The sequence below is a fragment of the Solea solea genome, chromosome 14 (assembly GCF_958295425.1).
Source record: "Solea solea chromosome 14, fSolSol10.1, whole genome shotgun sequence".
NCBI lineage: Eukaryota > Metazoa > Chordata > Actinopteri > Pleuronectiformes > Soleidae > Solea > Solea solea.
The window spans coordinates 320,190-342,829 of NC_081147.1; the positions used below are offsets into that span (position 1 = coordinate 320,190).

General features: G+C 42.1%; 2 protein-coding genes across 4 annotated transcripts in view; one reads left to right on the forward strand and one right to left on the reverse strand.

Annotated features, from left to right (window-relative positions):
• The window catches only part of LOC131472576 (transcription factor COE3-like), a 61,654-nt gene extending 51,035 nt beyond the window's left edge, over positions 1–10,619 (forward strand). For 2 of the 3 annotated variants that reach the window (XM_058649908.1, XM_058649907.1), the window contains exons 11-16: positions 123–211; positions 5,362–5,427; positions 5,517–5,691; positions 6,106–6,288; positions 7,202–7,291; positions 7,639–10,619. In XM_058649908.1, the coding sequence (XP_058505891.1) occupies positions 123–211; positions 5,362–5,427; positions 5,517–5,691; positions 6,106–6,288; positions 7,202–7,291; positions 7,639–7,670 (635 nt within the window). In that variant the 3' untranslated portion in view covers positions 7,671–10,619. The remainder of the gene's footprint in view (positions 1–122; positions 212–5,361; positions 5,428–5,516; positions 5,692–6,105; positions 6,289–7,201; positions 7,292–7,638) is intronic. The other variant, XM_058649909.1, reaches the window with a different exon arrangement.
• A 2,882-nt stretch (positions 10,620–13,501) lies between these two features.
• On the reverse strand, positions 13,502–15,271 carry LOC131473010 (variable charge X-linked protein 3B-like). The gene is made up of 2 exons (XM_058650528.1): positions 15,104–15,271; positions 13,502–14,071 (listed from the first exon to the last, which is right to left on the reverse strand). The coding sequence occupies exons 1-2, from the start codon at positions 15,269–15,271 to the stop codon at positions 13,502–13,504; spliced, it is 738 nt and encodes a 245-aa protein (XP_058506511.1).
• Between the last annotated feature and the right edge of the window lie 7,369 nt (positions 15,272–22,640).

The window sequence follows — 22,640 nt, forward strand, 5'->3', positions numbered from 1 at the left end:
AGGAGTGAGAGGAATCACACTTAATAAATAACTGAGATCAACACTGTGTGTGTGTGTGGGTGTGCCAGTCTAACTCTCTCTGTTTGTCTGTCTGTCTGTCTGTCTGTCTGTCTCTCTCTCAGCCTTGAACGAGCCGACCATAGACTACGGCTTCCAGAGGTTACAGAAGGTCATCCCTCGTCACCCTGGAGACCCTGAGAGGTTACCTAAGGTCAGTGGTGTGTGTGTGTGTGTGTGTGGGGGGGGGGGGGTCAGAGGTCAGTGTAGGTATGGTCAAGTGTGCAGCTGTCACTCACAGTGAGGTTGGATTTGTTGGTTCTGCTCGTGGTTCTTGGCAGTGCAGACTCCGCCCCCTGCCAGCATCCGTCAGACAGAGACCAGCTGTTTGTCTGTCTGTCTGTCTGCTGCTGTCTGTCTGTCTGTCTGCTGCTGTCTGTCTGTCTGCTGCTGGCGAGGGCGACGGTGAGTGAAGCCATGATGTTTGAAAAGTGACGGTTTAAATCTGAGCCACAGCTTTTATTCTAACTTTATATCAAAGACTTTCTAATATAAGGTTTAGAGGAACGACGTCACATGATCGGTCTTTATCTACGTCACATGATCGCGTCTTTATCTACGTCACATGACCTCGTCTTTATCTACGCAACACAATCGCGTCTTTATCTACGTCATATGATCGCGTCTTTATCTACGTCACATGACCGCGTCTTTATCTACGTCACATGATCGCGTCTTTATCTACGTCACATGACCGCGTCTTTATCTACGTCACATGATTGTCTTTATCTACGTCACATGACCTCGTCTTTATCTACGTCACATGATCACGTCTTTATCTACGTCACATGATCGCGTCTTTATCTACGTCACATGATCGCGTCTTTATCTACGTCACATGATCGTCTTTATCTACGTCACATGACCTCGTCTTTATCTACGTCACATGATCGCGTCTTTATCTACGTCACATGACCGCGTCTTTATCTACGTCACATGATCGCGTCTTTATCTACGTCACATGACCTCGTCTTTATCTACGCAACACAATCGCGTCTTTATCTACGTCACATGATCGCGTCTTTATCTACGTCACATGACCGCGTCTTTATCTACGTCACATGATCGTCTTTATCTACGTCACATGACCTCGTCTTTATCTACGTCACATGATCGCGTCTTTATCTACGTCACATGATCGCGTCTTTATCTACGTCACATGACCGCGTCTTTATCTACGTCACATGATCGCGTCTTTATCTACGTCACATGATCGCGTCTTTATCTACGTCACATGACCGCGTCTTTATCTACGTCTACGTCACATGATCGTCTTTATCTACGTCACACGATCGCGTCTTTATCTACGTCACATGATCGTCTTTATCTACGTCACATGATCGCGTCTTTATCTACGTCACATGATCGTCTTTATCTACGTCACATGATCGTGTCTTTATCTACGTCACATGATCGTCTTTATCTACGTCACATGATCGCGTCTTTATCTACGTCACATGATCGTCTTTATCTACGTCACATGATCGTGTCTTTATCTACGTCACATGATCGTCTTTATCTACGTCACATGATCGCGTCTTTATCTACGTCACATGATCGCGTCTTTATCTACGTCACATGACCGCGTCTTTATCTACGTCTACGTCACATGATCGTCTTTATCTACGTCACACGATCGCGTCTTTATCTACGTCACATGATCGTCTTTATCTACGTCACATGATCGCGTCTTTATCTACGTCACATGATCGTCTTTATCTACGTCACATGATCGTGTCTTTATCTACGTCACATGATCGTCTTTATCTACGTCACATGATCGCGTCTTTATCTACGTCACATGATCGTCTTTATCTACGTCACATGATCGTGTCTTTATCTACGTCACATGATCGTCTTTATCTACGTCACATGATCGCGTCTTTATCTACGTCACATGATCGCGTCTTTATCTACGTCACATGACCGCGTCTTTATCTACGTCTACGTCACATGATCGTCTTTATCTACGTCACATGACCGCGTCTTTATCTACGTCACATGATCGCGTCTTTATCTACGTCACATGATCGTCTTTATCTACGTCACATGATCGTGTCTTTATCTACGTCACATGATCGTCTTTATCTACGTCACATGATCGCGTCTTTATCTACGTCACATGATCGCGTCTTTATCTACGTCACATGACCGCGTCTTTATCTACGTCACATGATCGTGTCTTTATCTACGTCACATGATCGTGTCTTTATCTACGTCACATGATCGTGTCTTTATCTACGTCACATGATCGTCTTTATCTACGTCACATGATCGCGTCTTTATCTACGTCACATGATCGCGTCTTTATCTACGTCACATGACCGCGTCTTTATAAAATCACTGATTTTCTCTATGAGTTTTGGTGTGGGAGAGTGAGTGAGTGAGTGTGTGTGTGTCTGTGATCATGTGACGTAGAGATCAGAGACTTAAACTAACGCAGATTTAATGAACTGAGTGTTTAGTTGAGACGATAAACAAAGATTTTCAGTTTTAGTAAAAACACAGACTTCTCCTTTAAGATCAGTGTAGAATAAACACACACACACACACGCGTCAGTCGCTCTGTTAGCATGAAGAGATTATTGTGTTCACACTAACTGAGGCAGATTGGCGGCGGCCGCGGTGGCGACGGCGGCGTCAGATGGAGCTTGACATTCCAAAGCAGCTGCCAAATTGAAACCATTTATCAAAATCTGACATCGGAGATCCAGTCGCACGAAAACCTGTTTATTTGTAAATTGATACTAATAGTGAGCAAACATGTCTGCCCTCTCTGATGCCGCCGCCCCCTCGCCTTCCCCGCCCCTCCCCCACATCTTAGATATTTATTTATTCAAAGAAAAGTCAGAGAATGATTGTGTTTGTGTTCAGAGGAAAGAACGAGGCGGCGAGGGCACGACTCGTCTCCTCAGAGGGGACGAGTCGTCTCCTCAGAGGGGACGAGTCGTCATGTCTGAAGTGACCCAGCAGTGACGGCTAACCTGCTCTGTCACTTGTCTTTAGTTTTTACCTGCAGAGCAGGAAGAGGCGGAGTCAGAGAGACAGACAGACAGACAGACAGACGAGTGCTGTCAATCTTCCTCTATAATCACATTTGAATTTCATTCCTTATTATTTTTATTTTCAAATGAATTCACGTTTTAACTTAATATCATGTTGTTGTTGTTGTTGGGTCACCGGCAGAGGAAAGAGGGCGGGGCTTCTGTCGCCATTGATTATTATTACTATTTTCATATTCAACAGAGACGTGTGCAGTGGAGGATTGTGGGTAAAACAGCGTTACAACAGGAGAAGAAACAGGAAGTTGATTGAATGTGAAAGGCAGAATTAGCTTAGCATCTGTTAGCATAGCTTTCTTTAGCTTAGCTTAGAATAAAGGCCAGGTGCATTATGAAATGAATCCTTGTTGATGAATGAATGAATGAACCTTTTATTTGTGGATAAAATGAGACAAAATGAGAAAAAAACTGCTCCTCCTCCTGCACCTCCTGCTCCTCCTGCTCCTCCTGCTCCTCCTGCTTCTCCTGGTCATCCATGTTTGACAGTGGTTCAGTGCTGCTGTACTCAGGGTCATTTATCATTGTTAAGGCTTGTGTCTGATGCTCCTCCTCCTCCTCCTCCTCCTCCTCCTCCTCCTCCAGGGTCAAACTGATCCGCCGCTGTAATTAAGAGAGAAACGGAGAGAAAAACAGAGGAGAAAACCTGACCGATCCAGGGTTAACTGCAACACACGAGTCATACATATAGATGATGATGATGATGATGATGAAAACCTGGTCCTAATGAGGCAGAACTTCCTTTCTGAGCAACTGGTTAAGTTTAGGACTATGGTTTGAATTGTGCTTATGGTTAAGGTTAGTGTTATTCATAAACTAGTGATGGTTAAGGTTATTCATAAACTAGTGATGGTTAAGGTTAGTGTTATTCATAAACTAGTGATGGTTAAGGTTAGTGTTATTCATAAACTAGTGATGGTTAAGGTTATTCATAAACTAGTGATGGTTAAGGTTAGTGTTATTCATAAACTAGTGATGGTTAAGGTTATTCATAAACTAGTGATGGTTAAGGTTAGTGTTATTCATAAACTAGTGATGGTTAAGGTTAGTGTTATTCATAAACTAGTGATGGTTAAGGTTAGTGTTATTTATAAACTAGTGATGGTTAAGGTTAGTGATGAGACTTTGAGAACCAGCAGACACCAAACCTCAGAGAGAAAATCAGTGATTCCAGCTGCTGGTCCTCTGCTGCCTCGTGTGGTCACTCTGTGTCTCTGTGACGTCAATCTGAACACTGAAGAGACAAAACACGTGTGTGTGTGTGTGTGTGTGTGTGTGTGTGTCCTGAACTGTATTATGATGGAATTATAGATTATTGATTGACACAGTGTTTAAGGAGACAGTAGATGGTGTGTGAATATTCATGAGTCAGATCAATGTCCAGATTGAGTCTTCATTTCTGATCGGACGACAGTTACACACACACACACGCACGCACGCACGCACGCACGCACGCACGCACGCACGCACGCACGCACACACACACACACACACGCACACTCTGCAGCTCTACAGCAGCGAGGCCTCGGAGGCATCATTAACTTGAGAAGAGTGTGTGTGTCTGTCAGGACACACAAACACACTAAATGCTGTTTTGCATCTGTGCGTGTGTGTGTGTGTGTGTGTGTGCGCGTTTGTGTGTGTGTGTGTGTGTGTGTGTGTGTGTGTGTGCGCGTGTGTGTGTGTGTGTGAGATGGGCAGCTGCAGCCGAGCGAAGGAGACATTAACCAACTTCTGTTTTCTAATGGAGATTAATGAAGCCAGAGGACACACACGCACGCACACACACGCACACACGCACATGCACGCACACACACACACACACACGCACCCGTGAGTCTGTGGTTCAAGTTTTAAATGAAAAAAGAGAAATGATTGATTTTTTTATTAATGATCACATTTGTTTTCTATCAGTAAAAATAATCCAATAGATTAACCTTCATCTAAGATTATTGATTTAAATACAAACAAACACCTTTACACATGTTTAACAACCACACCATGTGAATGAGTGAATGAGGCGTTCATGGGTCACACACACACACACACACACGGTGAATGAGTGAATGAGGCGTTCATGGGTCTCACACACACACACAGTGAATGAGGCGTTCGTGGGTCTCTCACACACACACCGTGAATGAGTGAATGAGGCGTTCGTGGGTCTCACACACACACACACACACACACACACAGTGAATGAGTGGATGCTGTCACTGATGAACGTGTTAATGCTGTGTTTCAGGAGGTGCTGCTGAAGCGAGCAGCTGACCTGGTGGAGGCGCTGTACGGAATGCCCCACAACAACCAGGTGAGTGTGTCACTGACCTGCAGGTGGCGCTGTCATGTGACCAGCTCAGTTCCCATGGTAACAGATTCTCTCTCTGTCGCCCCCTGCAGGAGATCATCCTGAAGCGTGCGGCCGACCTGACGGAGGCGCTCTACAGCGTCCCCCGCAGTCACAACCAGCTGCCGTCACTCGCAAGCTCCGCCCCTCACTCAGGGATGATGGGCGTGAACTCGTTCAGCAGTCAGCTCGCCGTCAACATCTCTGAGGCCTCGCAGGCCGACCAGGGTGACGCCTCATTGGTTCTTTCTCATCATGTGACACGTCCTTAGTTTGAAGTGTGCTTTTATTTTGAAAGGTTTCCTTTGCCCTGGTTTTAAACTGGGATTATTTTATACAGAGTTCAGAACTTGTGACGTCACATGATCACGCCTCACTGAAACAGAAGTATGCACACACACACACACACACACACTGCTGCCTCCATCACTAAGTTCTAATGTGTTATTTTGTCTCTTCACTGTTTGAAAGCCAACGTTCAGATTGACCTCAGTGACATGAAGTGACCACACGAGGCAGCAGAGGAGCAGCAGCTCTTGTGTGTGTGTGTGGTTTACAGACTTGAGTTTCAGCAGCAGGGGGCGCTCACAGCACAGATGAATGATCAGCTGGTAAACCTCAGTGTCTCCTCCTCCTCCTTAGGTTACTCTCGTAACTCTAACAGTGTGTCTCCTCGTGGTTACGCTCCAAGCTCCACCCCCCAACAGTCCAACTACAACACCATCACCTCCACCATGAACGGCTACGGCGCCGGAATGACCAACCTGGGCGTGTCCGGGTCCCCGAGCTTCCTGAACGGATCCACCGCCAACTCTGCTTACGCAAGTGAGTCACACACACACACACACACACACACACACACACACACACATCCTCAGTGTGAAGAGTGTGTGTGAGTTCACCTCCTCATTCACTCATTCATTCTTTCATGTTTCATTTTCAATCGCTCACACTTAAAGGGACAGTTCAACATTTTCACCTGCAAAGTTTACGTATGAAGCTCCGCCCACAAGCTTCACTGTTGCTATGGTTACACAGCGATGACATCATCATCCTTCTTACTGTTTGGTCATGTGACATGTGATGTCACATAGCTTAGCATGAAGAGCCTAGCCTACGTCACTCACTGTGTGACATCATCTGTGACGGTGACATCATCAGTGACAGTGACATCATCAGTATCAGTGACATCATCAGTGACATCATCAGTGACAGTGACATCATCAGTGACAGTGACAGTGACCATCAGTATCAGTGACATCATCAGTGACAGTGACATCATCAGTATCAGTGACATCATCAGTGACAGTGACATCATCAGTGACAGTGACATCATCAGTGACAGTGACATCATCAGTATCAGTGACATCATCAGTATCAGTGACATCATCAGTGACCCATACAGCTGTTTTAGAGGATTATGCTAAGCTAGGCTAAGCTCACACACACATACACACACAGAGGCTGCATTTGTTTGTTTTGTTGTTTAAATAAAGTTATGGATCAACTTTGACAAATGAAGATGTTTGTTCTCCGAGCATGAGACAGAAACACCTCCTCCTCCTCCTCCTTCTTCTTCCTGCACGATTTACCATCTTCATCTCCATCGTCACTCACCTCCTCTGTCTGTGTGCCTGCTCGTCGCGTCTCCTCCTCCTCCTCTTCCTCCTCCTCATGCTCCTCCTCCTGCTCCTCCTCACAGGCCCTTGTTCATTCTCTCGTGTCTCGTGGTTTTCAGTCAAACAGAAGAGCGCCTTCGCCCCCGTCGTGCGGCCTCAGAACTCCCCGCCCCCCACCTGCACCTCCACCAATGGCAGCAACCTCCAGGGTGAGCACCCGCCCCTCCCCGCCCCCCTCACCTGTCAGCAGCGCCCCCTGGTGTTCAAGTGGACATGAGTCAAAGTTGATCCATAACTTCTGCTTCTTCTTATTCACTCATTCACATTGATTCATGTTTTACTGTTAAACAATAAAACGATTTTAATCTGTTTTTATTATTTTTAAAAAAAATGTATTATTCAGAAATTAAAACCATTATAGTTTTTGTTGAAAAAAATGTTTTTTTATCATTTGTTTTTTCATTAAAAAACTTTATTAAACAACAACAATAATCAAAGTCTTTATCGATCTTCATGTTGTAAATGTTTCCAAATGTGTTTTGTTTCATTTTTTCAGCCATGGCCGGACTCATCGTCCCGCCCATGTGAGGACCAGTCCCCGCCCTCCACCCCATAGTCCTCTGGCCCCGCCCACCCGAACAACCACGACAACGTCCAACCTGATCTTCATCCTGACGCTGCGATGACATCATCGTCCTGACGCGGCGATGACATCATCGTCCTGGCGCGGCGATGACATCATCATCCTGATGGCGGTCAAAACTCTGCAGACGTCACTTCAGACCGATGTCTGCAGAGGTCAGAGGTCGGGGCGGCAACTGTGGGGGGGGCTTCAGAACCACTTGTTTGTGTGTGGAGACCAAACCATTCTGTGAGACAGGAAGGGGGCGGGGCCACTGTAAGCTTCTGACCACACCTGGAATTTAAAGGAGCAGTTTGTGTTTGTGTGACTGCTCCTTTAATGAACTGCTGAGTCATTGTTTACGTTGTGATCTGGGACGAATCAAAACGACTATATTTAACTCATATTTAAACGATAACAGAGCTGTTAGCATTAGGCGATTAAGTGGCTAACACTAATTATGTTAAATGTGTTGCTAACGTTAGCAACACTTTAAAGAAGCTAAGTCATCTTTAGTGAACATGACTCAGCAAAACAAACCAAAAAGTGCTGATGTCACAGTTTATTGCGCTCTCTGGTGGTGAAGTTTGATGTCGTCCCTCATCACGATAAACGTCAGAATCTCTCGGTGGATCCTGAACTGGAGTCGGACTGAGTCCAGGAACCAGAAGTGGAACAAACCGTGAGACGGATCTGGATCCTGGAAAAATTCCAGGAAAAAAAAAAAAAAAAAAAAAACGTGAACAAAGACGAAGTCTGAGCGTTTTTTTTCCTTTGTGACATAATTTTTAACGTTTGTGTCGAGAAAAGAACGAATGAGCGACGTGAACGTTATGTTTGTTACGTTTGTTTGTTTGTTTGCGAGAAATCGTGAACAGATTTTTATTTTGTTTTTAGTCAAAAAAAACTCCGATTTTTCTTCAGTGTATTTATAAAAATGAGTTTGTGATTTAGTTCTGAACGATAAATGTGTAAACACTCAATGTCTTATTATTAATTCTTATTATCATCATTATTATTATTATTATTATTGTTAATAATAAAAAACATCGCAGAGGAAGTTACCCTTTTTTGTAAAAATAAAAAAGAAATGCCGGCACGACTTGGTCACAGGAAGTTAAAAAAACCACTTTCATCACTTTTGTATAAAAAAATCTTTTTCCGATTTTACGATATTTAACTTTTTGTAAGCAACATGTTTGTTTGTGTTTGTGTAATATTGTGAAACGTATAATCGTTATTTCTTAATGCACTATTTCTGTTCCAGCACTTAATGAAGAAATCGTTAATAATAAGAAACAAATTCAGTCAAAACCTTTTTTTCAATAAGAGAAACATACGATTTTTATTTTATTGTTTTGTTTTCAGAACAAACAAAAATCCTCGTCATGAAACTTTTATTCAGAAGTTTCTTCATCGTTAATATTCATCTTTTTTTTCTAAAAGAGTCACTGAAGAATGTCCACATGCTAACGTGCTAATGTCCACATGCTAACGTGCTAATGTCCTCATTGCGAGCAAATGCTGTCGTTTCTTATGCAAACGTCTCACAGACACGTCGTTTCCTCGCCGCGCGTCACGTGGCGTCCAGTTGGCGATCAAACACCGACTCCTCTGATTGGCTGAAGGTTTATGTTGCGCAGATTTTAGCGTCACATGGTTGTTTCCCTCAGGTTCTCACGCGTTACGAAAGAACAATACGACGTCATGAACCTGAAGTTTGAGCGGCTCATTCACGACAAAATGTTATTCTTAAAGAAATAATTTAAAGGTAAACTTTTAAAGTTTAAAACAATTGTAAATAAATATATTTACAACAAAGTAAAAATGTTACGATCACATATTTACGGAAAAAAGTTACTTATCTTACACTTAATTTAATTTAATTTAAGACAAAAACACGTTTAAAAATTAAAAAAGTTTGGAATCTTGAAATGATGTCAATTCATTTTGACATTAATTTTGAAAGAAATTCACAGGAAACACTTTTATTTTTACAGATTCAATGACTTTGATTTTGAAATTTTGAGAATTCATTACAGATTTTTATCACACGTTTATGAAAACGATGGCGCTGTCGTTCATGTTTCATTTCTGTCGTAGAAAATGTTTTTCTAAAAACTGTGAAGAAATTGTAAAAAAACATCTTTAATAAAAATCTTATGCAAAAATAATCAGAGAAGACACAGGCTGCACCTGAACACATCACGACACCTGAACTCAATACGACACCTGAACGCATCACGACACCTGAACACATCACAACACCTGAACACATCACAACACCTGAACACATCACGACACCTGAACGCATCCCGTCTGCCACTTGAATGCCTCACGTCTGTCACCTGAACGCATCAAAACACCTAAACGCATCACGTCCGTCACCTGAACGCATCACGTCCGTCACATGAACGCATCACGTCCGTCACCTGAACGCATCACGTCCGTCACATGAACGCATCGCGTCTGTCACATGAACGCATCACGTCCGTCACATGAACACATCACGTCCGTTACCCAAACGCATCACAACACCTGAACGCATCACGTCCGTCACATGAACACATCACGTCCGTTACCCAAACGCATCACTACACCTGAACGCATCACGTTTCCTTGAGTAGAAATGTTCCAGATGATTTGTTTGTTTATTTTTCGGTGAACGACAGTTTCTGCGTCTTTGTTAAATATGAAATATATCATCAAAGTATATTAAAGCACAATGTTGAATGAATTTCTTTATGAATTTTGTTTTTCTCAGATATTCTTTGATTTTTCTCTGATTTTCTCTGATTTTTCTCAGATTTTCTGACCGCGCTGTAAATAAATGCATGTTATTATTTGTTTTTTTCTTGTGATTCCGTGCTTTTTGTACAGAAACGTCTAATAAAGATTACATTTGGCTTGAAACTGAGCTAATGAACGTCTGATGATTTCATATTCACAAACAGGAAGTGACGACATTATGGGTCATCAACGTTTGAATGAAGTTGCCGCCCATGTCGGTCACAGGTGGGTGTGACCTTTGCCAGGCAAACAAACGCACGCACCGGCACGTGTGTGTGTGTGTGTGTGTGTGTGTGTGTGTACAGACATGATGAACACGGATCGAACCACTGCTGCACGGGTTCACACAGCGAGCGCTGCCGCCATGACGGCAGCGCTTCCCCGCAGAGAAATCGCGCTTATCGCCGGTGGATCCGTTTCCCCCGGTCGGCCTCGCGACGGCGGCTCGACAACGACACGAAAGCTGGACCCTCGCGCCATGTCCGGGTAACAGCAGCACGAGACCGTCACCGGCTCATCGTCAGCACAGTCAGAGTCTACAGAGCAGAACTGAACACGAGCTTTTTCAAACTTAAACAAGTTCAAATAACAATAATAAAAACAACAACAACAACAAAAATAATAACAACAACAATAATAATAATAATAACAACAATAAAAAATAATAACAACAACAACAAAAATAATAACAACAACAATAATAACAACAACAACAACAAATAATAATAACAACAAATAATAATAACAAAAATAATAATAATAACAACAATAACACAGCAACAAATAATGATAATAATAACAACAATAATAATACTACTAATAATAGTAATGATAAATGTAAAAATAAAGGAATATTAGGAGAAACATGGTTTAACGTCATCACTGATCACTTTAATCTCAATCAATCATTCACATTTAAACTACAGGAAACCAGAAAGATCATAAAACACAACTTCTTACTGGATATTCAGATTATATTCGATCAGATATGTCTGCTTTTTGTGTAAGGTTACAGCGCCACCTACAGTGTTGGGTTAGGGTTTCACCATGTGTGTGTGACCTTCACTGTGTGTGTGTGTGTGTGTTTATTAATCTCAGCGTCAGGTTTCAGGGACAAACTGAACTTTAACTTTAGACCAGGGGTCTCAAGCTCAAATGAGCCGGGGGCCACTGCTGGCACTGTCATGTCAGTGGGGGCCACTTCAGTGTTTGAGACAAAAAAAAAAAAATCACACATATTTCTGAAAACGGGCTTTATTTTCAAATATTACAAAACGATTCACTCACAGTGAGTGTTTCATTCTTAAATAACTAATCAAACAGCACTTGTGTTCATATTGTCTTCATATTCAATAACAACACAAACAAGAACTGTCTCACTTTTGTGCAGAACACCTTCACGCTCTCATGGAGCTGACCAACAAACTCTGAGTCTATCCCTGAACTCTGAGTTGACTTACCCTGAGTCGGGAAACTCTGAATATCCGGTTCCAGAACAGCTGATCTGAGTCAACTCTGAGTACGTTAACCTCGAGGTACGCGCGTGCACAACCACTATAAAAAGCCATCATCAATGGAGCCCCGATACCACGAGTCACCATGACAACCGAGAAAAAAAAAGATCAACTTATTTCAGTGAGAAGGAGTTGGAGATCCTTTTGCTGGGCTACGGAGAATATGAGCACATATTTCGCCGCAGCTGCAGCAGCGAAGGAGAGAAAAATGCTGCCCGAGTCAACGCGTAAGTTTGAATGTACTATTCCATTGACCGTAAGATCGTAGCATAGCCTATAGTTATGAATATAAGTAGGAATGAAATCTGAGTTTTTCATTTAGGTGCAATAGAATAGAATAGAATAGAATAGAATAGAATAGAAATACTTTATTCATCCCCAAGGGGAAATTGTTTTAACAAAGCAGCAATACAAACAATATTATAAACATAAAATGTAAAATGTGCAACAGTGAGAAAAGAAAAAAGTGCAATAATAAAGGAGAAAGGAGGAGTTGGAAGCAGCTCAAAATGAAACATAAAAACATCATTCAAAAAGGTAAGGCATATTTTGCTAATATTATATTATATGCCAATAATAATGGACAAACTAGCACATTCTTGTCCTTCAACAGAACATGGCTGGGCATCACCATGAGGAGGGTCCATCAACTTCTAGAGCACAGCTTGACACAGTGAGATTTTCGGTCAATACCATGTTAAATCTGTATATAGAACTGCAGGAATTAAATGTCGTCCATATGTTTCCGAGTTGCCGGTAAAAGAGTTGTACAGGGTGCACCTAATGAAAACCATTCAAAAACCCGAGAAAGAAATGGTGTACCTGGACCAGCAAATCAGAAAAACAGACTTGTAAATTCTATTACTTGAACGCCAGTTGAGGTGGCGTTCATGTTGTCATGGTGAAACAGGTGAAACAGGTGAATATGTGAAATATGTTAATAGTTGGAACTATATTACAAATCCTGACTGTTGCTTTTGTACTCTTAGGGAATAAAGAAGAACCAAATCACATGTGAATTTGTCTTTTATTTTTAATCAAAACGTCTAATCTGGGTCGGAAGATTCTCTCACGACGTAATGCATTTCTAATCAATACGGCTTCGATGTCGATTGGATTTCTAATGAATGGGCAATCCATGTCTAACTGCTTTCTTCGTGTGGGAGGAGACGGGTAGAATAAACCTGCCAGCGAGCAGGTTATGTTCACAGAGTAAGTTACCGCAGTAACAGACCCAGAGTTTAAGTTAACTCTCTTTCTGGAACGGATAACTCAGAGTTTCCCTCATCTCAGGGTTAACAAACTCAGAGTTCTCACATAACCCGCTTTCTTGAATACCCCCCAGGACCCCCTGTTGTTGTGTTATATCCACAAGGAATCCCAAATTCATGATCCATTGTGGATCATCTAGTTCAGGAACATCCACGTTCCTCTGCTCAACCAGCGCACCTCAGTAAAATACCATGCTTCCATTTCTTCTGCATGCTGCTGTATCATGCTAGGCCTGAGTTTTCCTCCGCTAACTTTCTCTCAACCAGCGCAACCAGCGCGCTTTTCCCCGACGTTCCAGACTGACGCTCCATCGGACGCTCCATCGGACACTCCATCGGACGCTCCAGCGGACGCTCCATCTGAGGCTCCATCGGACGCTCCATCTGAGGCTCCATCGGACGCTCCATCTGACGCTCCATCTGAGGCTCCATCGGACGCTCCATCTGACGCTCCATCTGAGGCTCCATCGGACGCTCCATCTGAGGCTCCATCGGACGCTCCATCAGACGCTCCAGCGGACGCTCCATCGGACGCTCCAGCGGACGCTCCATCAGACGCTCCAGACTGACGCTCCAGCGGACGCTCCAGACTGTTGTCCAGCGGACGCTCCAGACTGACGCTCCAGCGGACGCTCCATCGGACGCTCCATCGGACGCTCCAGACTGACGCTCCATCGGACGCTCCAGCGGACGCTCCATCGGACGCTCCAGCGGACGCTCCATCAGCTGCTCCATCAGCTGCTGAAATATATCTTTGGCTTGAGTGTGGTCAACCCTTGTGTCATCCAGTCCCTGATCATTGTCAGTTGCATCAGTACGTTCATCAGGTGCCACAGAGAATTGTCCCGTAAGTTCATAGAAATCACCAGAGAGTCCATGAATCCGCTCCGCTCAGTGAAAGGTCGTCACGGGTTTTTCTTTTCAGGACACAGAATATCAGCAACTCGTAGCAGTCGTTCAGAAACTGCCCCTCGGTAAATGACGGTAATTCATTCTTGATTGAAATTCCTGCAAAAATCTGTCTCTCACTGGTGGATTGTGGGAAGAGTCCAGTGTAGGAGGACAAGTGTCCGTCTCAGTGTCCCCTGAGACTCGGCTCATAAATGGACTGTGAAGTGTTGTCGTCCATTATCCACTCAAAGACGACTGACGAGAAAACGACTCGTCCGTCTGTGATTATGGACGGCAGGTGATGTCTTCCAACGCAGGGGACGCTGAGGACGCAGGGGACGCTCGCGCTCGCCGCTGCAGCTTCCTCGGGGAGCGTCAAGGCTGCAACCTGCAGGGCGGCGCTGGTGTTTACATTAGTGTTAATGCAGCAGGGGGACGTCCCTGTGCTGTTTGTCCATGCAGAGGGACGGAGACAAGCGAGCGCCGCATGTTTAACCTTTGACCCTGATGCAGTCAGGTGCTGCTGCAGAGACGTTTTAAAAAAAGAGTTCACGTGAGACTGAAATCAATAAAACATGAACTTTTTAAACAGTTCTTTTATATAATTAGATTATTTTATTACATTTGAATCTTTTGTTTTTATTTTCCTTTTTTATTTTAACATAAATGAATGTTGAGAATTTTCATACTAATCCATGCTAACGACAGCTCTGCTCTGTATATTTATGCTAAGCTAGGCTAACCACACGCTGTCTTCTTAATGCTAAGCTAGGCTAACCATATCTTGACTCCAGCTCTGAACTGTATATTTATGCTAAGCTATGCTAGCCACATGCTGTTGCCTTCATGCTAAGCTAGGACGTGTCTGTGTCCAGGACAGTTGATGAGATTCAGCAGCAGAGAATAAATATAAATAAATATATAAATATTTACCTGCAGAGCGTCCGACTCCATCTGTCCGTCTGTCCGTCTGTCCGTCTGTCCATCTGTCCGCCGCGGGCGCCGCGTGGCGTGGTTTCCCGGCGGGAGCCGTGAAGACGAGCGTGAAGACGAGCTTGGACGCGGCCGGATGGAGACTCTTATTAAAACAATGAAGCTCATAATTACGGTGGAGTTCCAGAGCAGAGCTGTGGTCGTAATGAGGCCACACAGGAGCCACGGAATAAAGAATGAACGTCATAAATAAGACATTAGACGGGCAGTAAAAGAGCAGGATATAAAAGAAGACAACAGACGGCTCTCGTTGTCTCTTGATGAGCACTTAGACAAGTTTCTATTTTCAACCTTTCACATTTTTACTAATAAAGAAAATAATAATAAAAAAAGCTGCAGCACATCAGCAAATCTGCTGATTCCTGAAAAGATTCTGTTTCTATGAACAAAGTACACACACACACACACACACACAGAGCTCAGAGACTAAAACTGACACAAGGGGGCGCTCAGTGCACAGTCACAACCCCGCTTCAAAAACCCCTGATTGTCCCTTTAATGTGAGTTGTGCAGCAGGTGATGAAGACGATGCCGAAGCAGCGTTTTGACCTTTAAACATGAGTTTGTTTGGTCGACGATGCCACACACACACACACACAGGCGCACACAGACACAGGCGCACACAGACACACACACAGACACAAATAAAAAGCAGCAGCAGCAGAAGAAGAAGAAAATAGATCTTTTTAATGGAGTTGAACGATGGCTCTCCTGTGGACTCATTAGTTGACCACTCTGACTTATTTTACAGCCGCGGGTGATTAGCATGAGCACGAGTTATGAGTGTAATCACACAGGTTTGTGTTTCTGCTGCACACCGCGGTCAAACGTGTAAAAGTTTTCCTGCCGGGGACTATATAATCGTTCTTTCACTTCAAAGCAGAGAGCGTCACTATGACGACCACGACTGACGGGTGTTCTGGGTAATGAGGCCAGATCCTGACGCTCTGCAGGGGATCGATGCTCCTGATAAACAATAAACAATAAACAACGACAACAACAACAACGTCGCTGTGGTAACAAGACAGAGATTCACACACTCGAGGAAACAGTTGAACAGATGAAAACACACGAGGAAACGACAAGGAAACAAAAAGGAGACGACAAGGAAACAGTTTAACAGATGAAAACACACAAGGAAATGACAAGGAAGAAGGTGTCGATTTACGTATAAGTGTAGATTTACGTTTAGGTGTAGATTTACGTATAAGTGTAGATTTACTTTTAGGTGTAGATTAACGTTTAGGTGTCAATTTACGTATAAGTGTAGATTTACGTTTAGGTGTCAATTTACGTTTAGGTGTAGAATTACGTTTAGGTGTAGATTGACGTATAAGTGTAGATTTACGTTCAGGTGTCGATTTACGTTTAGGTGTAGATTTACGTATAAGTGTAGATTCACGTTAAGGTGTCGATTTACGTTTAGGTGTAGATTTATGTATAAGTGTAGATTTACGTTTAGGTGTAGATTTACGCTTAGGTGTAGATTTACGAATAAGTGTAGATTTCCGTTTAGGTGTACATTTCCGTTTAGGTGTAGGTGTAGATTTACGTTTAGGTGTAGATTCACGTTTAGGTGTTAATTTACGTATAAGTGTAGATTTACGTTTAGGTGTAGATTTATGTATAAGTGTAGATTTACGTATAAGTGTAGATTTACGTTCAGGTGTCGATTTACGCTTAGGTATCGATTTACGTTTAGGTGTAGATTTACGTATAAGTGTAGATTTACGTTTAGGTGTAGATTTATGTATAAGTGTAGATTTACGTATAAGTGTAGATTTACGTTTAGGTGTAGATTTACGTTTAGGTGTAGATTTACGTATAAGTGTAGATTTACGTATAAGTGTGGATTTATGTATAAGTGTAGATTTACGTATAAGTGTAGATTTACGTTCAGGTGTAGATTTACGCTTAGGTGTCGATTTACGTTTCGGTGTAGATTTACGTATAAGTGTAGATTTACGTTTAGGTGTCGATTTACGTTTATGTGTTGATTTACATTTAGGTGTAGACTTACGTATAAGTGTAGATTTATGTATAACTGTAGATTTACGTATAAGTGTAGATTTACGTTCAGGTGTCGATTTACGTATAAGTGTAGATTTATGTATAACTGTAGATTTACGTATAAGTGTAGATTTACGTTCAGGTGTAGATTTACGCTTAGGTGTAAATTTACGTTTAGGTGTCGATTTACGTTTATGTGTTGATTTACGTTTAGGTGTAGATTTACGTATAAGTGTAGATTTACGTTCAGGTGTCGATTTACGTATAAGTGTAGATTTATGTATAACTGTAGATTTACGTATAAGTGTAGATTTACGTTCAGGTGTCGATTTACGCTTAGGTATCGATTTACGTTTAGGTGTAGATTTACGTATACAATAAGTGTAGATTTACGTATAAGTGTAGATTCACGTTTCTGACGCTGCTCTCTCTGAACTGCGTGTTGTTATTGCGATCTCTCTCTCGCTCTCTCTTGTCCACCTGGGCTTGTAACCGTGGGTCTTTGCTAATCTCACTCTTTGGCGTTGAGTAGAACTGGTTTTAGGAAGAACGTGGTTGAATGTACAGCCTTAAAGACCACATACATTGACTGTGAGCTCAGCGTTGTTTGCTGATGAACGGCGGATCATCGGGGAGCGAGCGGCTGTTATTTTGGCATCGCTCTCTAATGTTGTTCACAGCTTCATCCATCGCCGCAGCAGCGAGGACTCGCGGGGCAGCTAAACCCTGCAGGGCGGGAAGAATCTAATAAAACGCACTTGACGTTTTAATTGCATTTTCCTCATCAAGGAATAATCTGCAAGATGGTTGTGTGGTTTCTGTGGAGAGCAATAACACTGATATTATGATCCGTCATTTCTTTGATAAACACACCGACGTTACACCGACACACGCACTCAGTGTAACGTCCACAAGAGTCAGCTCACGCGTTCACACGTTCACACGTTCAACATTTCATCATTTCACACTTTTAAACGCAAAGTTAGTCTAAAGTTAGTCTGTTATTCTAAAGTTAGTCTGTTACTCTAAAGTTAGTCTGTTACTCTAAAGTTAGTCTGTTACTCTAAAGTTAGTCTGTTAGTCTAAAGTTAGTCTGTTAGTCTAAAGTTAGTCTGTTTGTCTAAAGTTAGTCTGTTTGTCTAAAGTGAGTATGTCTGTCTAAAGTTAGTCTGTTTGTCTAAAGTTAGTCTGTTACTCTAAAGTTAGTCTGTTACTCTAAAGTTAGTCTGTTAGTCTAAAGTTAGTCTGTTTGTCTAAAGTTAGTCTGTTAGTCTAAAGTTAGTCTGTTACTCTAAAGTTAGTCTGTTATTCTAAAGTTAGTCTGTTACTCTAAAGTTAGTCTGTTTGTCTAAAGTTAGTCTGTTAGTCTAAGGTTAGTCTGTTACTCTAAAGTTAGTCTGTTTGTCTAAAGTGAGTATGTCTGTCTAAAGTTAGTCTGTTTGTCTAAAGTTAGTCTGTTAGTCTAAAGTTAGTCTGTTACTCTAAAGTTAGTCTGTTTGTCTAAAGTTAGTCTGTTAGTCTAAAGTTAGTCTGTTTGTCTAAAGTTAGTCTGTTTTTCTAAAGTTAGTCTGTTTGTCTAAAGTTAGTCAGTTTGTCTAAAGTTAGTCTGTTTGTCTAAAGTGAGTCTGTTTGTCTAAAGTTAGTCTGTTAGTCTAAAGTTAGTCAGTTACTCTAAAGTTAGTCAGTTTGTCTAAAGTTAGTCTGTTTGTCTAAAGTGAGTCTGTTTGTCTAAAGTTAGTCAGTTTGTCTAAAGTTAGTCTGTTAGTCTAAAGTTAGTCTGTTACTCTAAAGTTAGTCTGTTTGTCTAAAGTTAGTCTGTTTGTCTAAAGTTAGTCTGTTAGTCTAAAGTTAGTCTGTTTGTCTAAAGTTAGTCTGTTACTCTAAAGTTAGTCTGTTTGTCTAAAGTTAGTCTGTTAGTCTAAAGTTAGTCTGTTAGTCTAAAGTTAGTCTGTTACTCTAAAGTTAGTCTGTTACTCTAAAGTTAGTCTGTTAGTCTAAAGTTAGTCTGTTACTCTAAAGTTAGTCTGTTACTCTCAAGTTAGTCTGTTTGTCTAAAGTTAGTCTGTTACTCTAAAGTTAGTCTGTTAGTCTAAAGTTAGTCTGTTTGTCTAAAGTTAGTCTGTTACTCTAAAGTTAGTCTGTTTGTCTAAAGTTAGTCTGTTAGTCTAAAGTTAGTCTGTTAGTCTAAAGTTATTCTGTTTGTCTAAAGTTAGTCTGTTAGTCTAAAGTTAGTCTGTTAGTCTAAAGTTAGTCTGTTACTCTAAAGTTAGTCTGTTAGTCTAAAGTTAGTCTGTTTGTCTAAAGTTAGTCTGTTAGTCTAAAGTTAGTCTGTTAGTCTAAAGTTAGTCTGTTACTCTAAAGTTAGTCTGTTACTCTAAAGTTAGTCTGTTACTCTAAAGTTAGTCTGTTTGTCTAAAGTTAGTCTGTTACTCTAAAGTTAGTCAGTTTGTCTAAAGTTAGTCTGTTTGTCTAAAGTGAGTCTGTTTGTCTAAAGTTAGTCAGTTTGTCTAAAGTTAGTCTGTTTGTCTAAAGTGAGTCTGTTACTCTAAAGTTAGTCTGTTACTCTAAAGTTAGTCTGTTTGTCTAAAGTTAGTCTGTTACTCTAAAGTTAGTCTGTTAGTCTAAAGTTAGTCTGTTAGTCTAAAGTTAGTCTGTTAGTCTAAAGTTAGTCTGTTTGTCTAAAGTTAGTCTGTTTGTCTAAAGTTAGTCTGTTACTCTAAAGTTAGTCTGTTAGTCTAAAGTTAGTCTGTTAGTCTAAAGTTAGTCTGTTTGTCTAAAGTTAGTCTGTTAGTCTAAAGTTAGTCTGTTTGTCTAAAGTTAGTCTGTTAGTCTAAAGTTAGTCTGTTAGTCTAAAGTTAGTCTGTTTGTCTAAAGTTAGTCTGTTAGTCTAAAGTTAGTCTGTTACTCTAAAGTTAGTCTGTTACTCTAAAGTTAGTCTGTTACTCTAAAGTTAGTCTGTTAGTCTAAAGTTAGTCTGTTACTCTAAAGTTAGTCTGTTTGTCTAAAGTTAGTCTGTTAGTCTAAAGTTAGTCTGTTTGTCTAAAGTTAGTCTGTTAGTCTAAAGTTAGTCTGTTTGTCTAAAGTTAGTCTGTTAGTCTAAAGTTAGTCTGTTAGTCTAAAGTTAGTCTGTTAGTCTAAAGTTAGTCTGTTACTCTAAAGTTAGTCTGTTTGTCTAAAGTTAGTCTGTTTGTCTAAAGTTAGTCTGTTAGTCTAAAGTTAGTCTGTTAGTCTAAAGTTAGTCTGTTAGTCTAAAGTTAGTCTGTTAGTCTAAAGTTAGTCTGTTACTCTAAAGTTAGTCTGTTAGTCTAAAGTTAGTCTGTTACTCTAAAGTTAGTCTGTTTGTCTAAAGTTAGTCTGTTTGTCTAAAGTTAGTCTGTTTGTCTAAAGTTAGTCTGTTACTCTAAAGTTAGTCTGTTTGTCTAAAGTTAGTCTGTTACTCTAAAGTTAGTCTGTTTGTCTAAAGTTAGTCTGTTTGTCTAAAGTTAGTCTGTTAGTCTAAAGTTAGTCTGTTAGTCTAAAGTTAGTCTGTTAGTCTAAAGTTAGTCTGTTAGTCTAAAGTTAGTCTGTTAGTCTAAAGTTAGTCTGTTACTCTAAAGTTAGTCTGTTAGTCTAAAGTTAGTCTGTTACTCTAAAGTTAGTCTGTTTGTCTAAAGTTAGTCTGTTTGTCTAAAGTTAGTCTGTTTGTCTAAAGTTAGTCTGTTACTCTAAAGTTAGTCTGTTTGTCTAAAGTTAGTCTGTTACTCTAAAGTTAGTCTGTTTGTCTAAAGTTAGTCTGTTTGTCTAAAGTTAGTCTGTTAGTCTAATGTGTGACCTGATGATGTCTGTCCTTAGACCACAGCTGCTGGTGTCTGTGGCAGTGAGCTGCAGCGCTCCCTGGTGGCTGTAAGTGCAGCAGAAAGACCACACACACACACACACACGTTTCAATGACGTGTTGTGAGTTTTGTGCAGAATTTAAATTGGACGTTGATCTCAGAGGAAAGAGTTTTAATGACTCTCTCCATTCATTAAAACTCTTTATCGCCCTCCTGTGGTTCAGAAACACTTCACTTCAATTACCTTCATGTCCAAACACTGAGGAGCTGGAGACTCACAAACCTGGACCTGGACCTGGACCTAGTTGTGTCTCTGTGTGAGTGTGTATGTGTGTGTGTGTGTGTGTAAATGAGCACCACATTCCTCAGCCAGTGCTGTGTTGAAGCTCCTCCCCCTCTCTGTGTAATTAGAGCCCAAATGTTAATGAATTATGTTAATTCCGAGCAATTAGCATATCATATTGGAGACAATCAACGATTAGCATACGCCGCGCTGAACAACAGTCACACCACGGTCGCCACGGCGATATGATTACATTCAGAATCAACATGCTAATTATGCTAGCCCCTCCCCCTCTGCTGACTCCTTCAAATCTGCTGCTCTGGTGACCTCTGAACATGTGACGAAAGTCACTGTTGTTTCATCACTTTGCTGTGTTGCTATAGTAACCAGGTTTATTAGGTCATGCTGTGTCATGTCCTGACCTTTGACCTCAGACCTCAGTAAGCTGATGTTTAAAGCTGCAGTAGGCGACTTGTTGTCTTGGTCACTTTCACGTCCTCACCTGCTGAGCTGCAGCCTGTTCCACCACAGAGGGAGGGGGGGAGGGGGGAGGAGGGGGAGGAGATGCTGTTGGCTGTAGGATCCTCGGGGGCGGAGCTTTGGACGAAGGCCCAGATCAATGTGACCTAAATTCAAATGTGAGTTGGAGGCTGTCAGTGAGAGGATGGCGTGTAAATGAGCTCAGACAGTGCGAGGTCTCAGGAGGACGTGAGAACCGGGGCCTCTGTGTCCGCGGGAGATCTTTAATGAGTTCCAAATGGAGATCCAGGACCAGCACTTTGGCTCCACGCCCTTCCTGTCGGCCTGCAGCCAGCTGACGACGCCGTGGCACGGAGGAGGAGGAGGAGGAGGAGGAGGAGGAGGAGGAGGAGGAGGAGGAAGGTGTGTCGTGAAGACCTGAGGCTGAGGTTTGTAAGAAGAACTTTGAGCTTTGACCAGAACCTTCTGAATCACTGTGGACTCTTCTGTCAACACACACACACACACACACACAGATGAATCCTGACATACTTTATATCAAGTTTTATTTTTCATGTTCAGCATCTGTTTCACATTTATTTATAACCTACACCTGCACACACACACACATACACATACACACACAGGCACGCACGCACATACACACACGCACGCACCCACACGCACACAGGCACGCACAGGCACGCACACACACAGGCACGCACGCACATACACACGCACGCACATACACACGCACATACACACACGCACGCACAAACACACACACAGGCACGCACACACGCAGGCACGCACACACTTACACACACACAGGCACGCACATATACACACACATACACACAGGCACACGCACGCACACACACACATACACAGGCACGCACACACACGCACG

Excerpts from the sequence above, each read along its gene's own strand:
- LOC131473010 (XM_058650528.1), bottom strand. The coding sequence starts at position 15,271 with ATGAGCTTCATTGTTTTAATAAGAGTCTCCATCCGGCCGCGTCCAAGC. Across the intron at positions 14,072-15,103 it reads TGGAGTCGGACGCTCTGCAG|GGACTGGATGACACAAGGGT; the intron begins GTAAATATTTAT and ends GACAATGATCAG.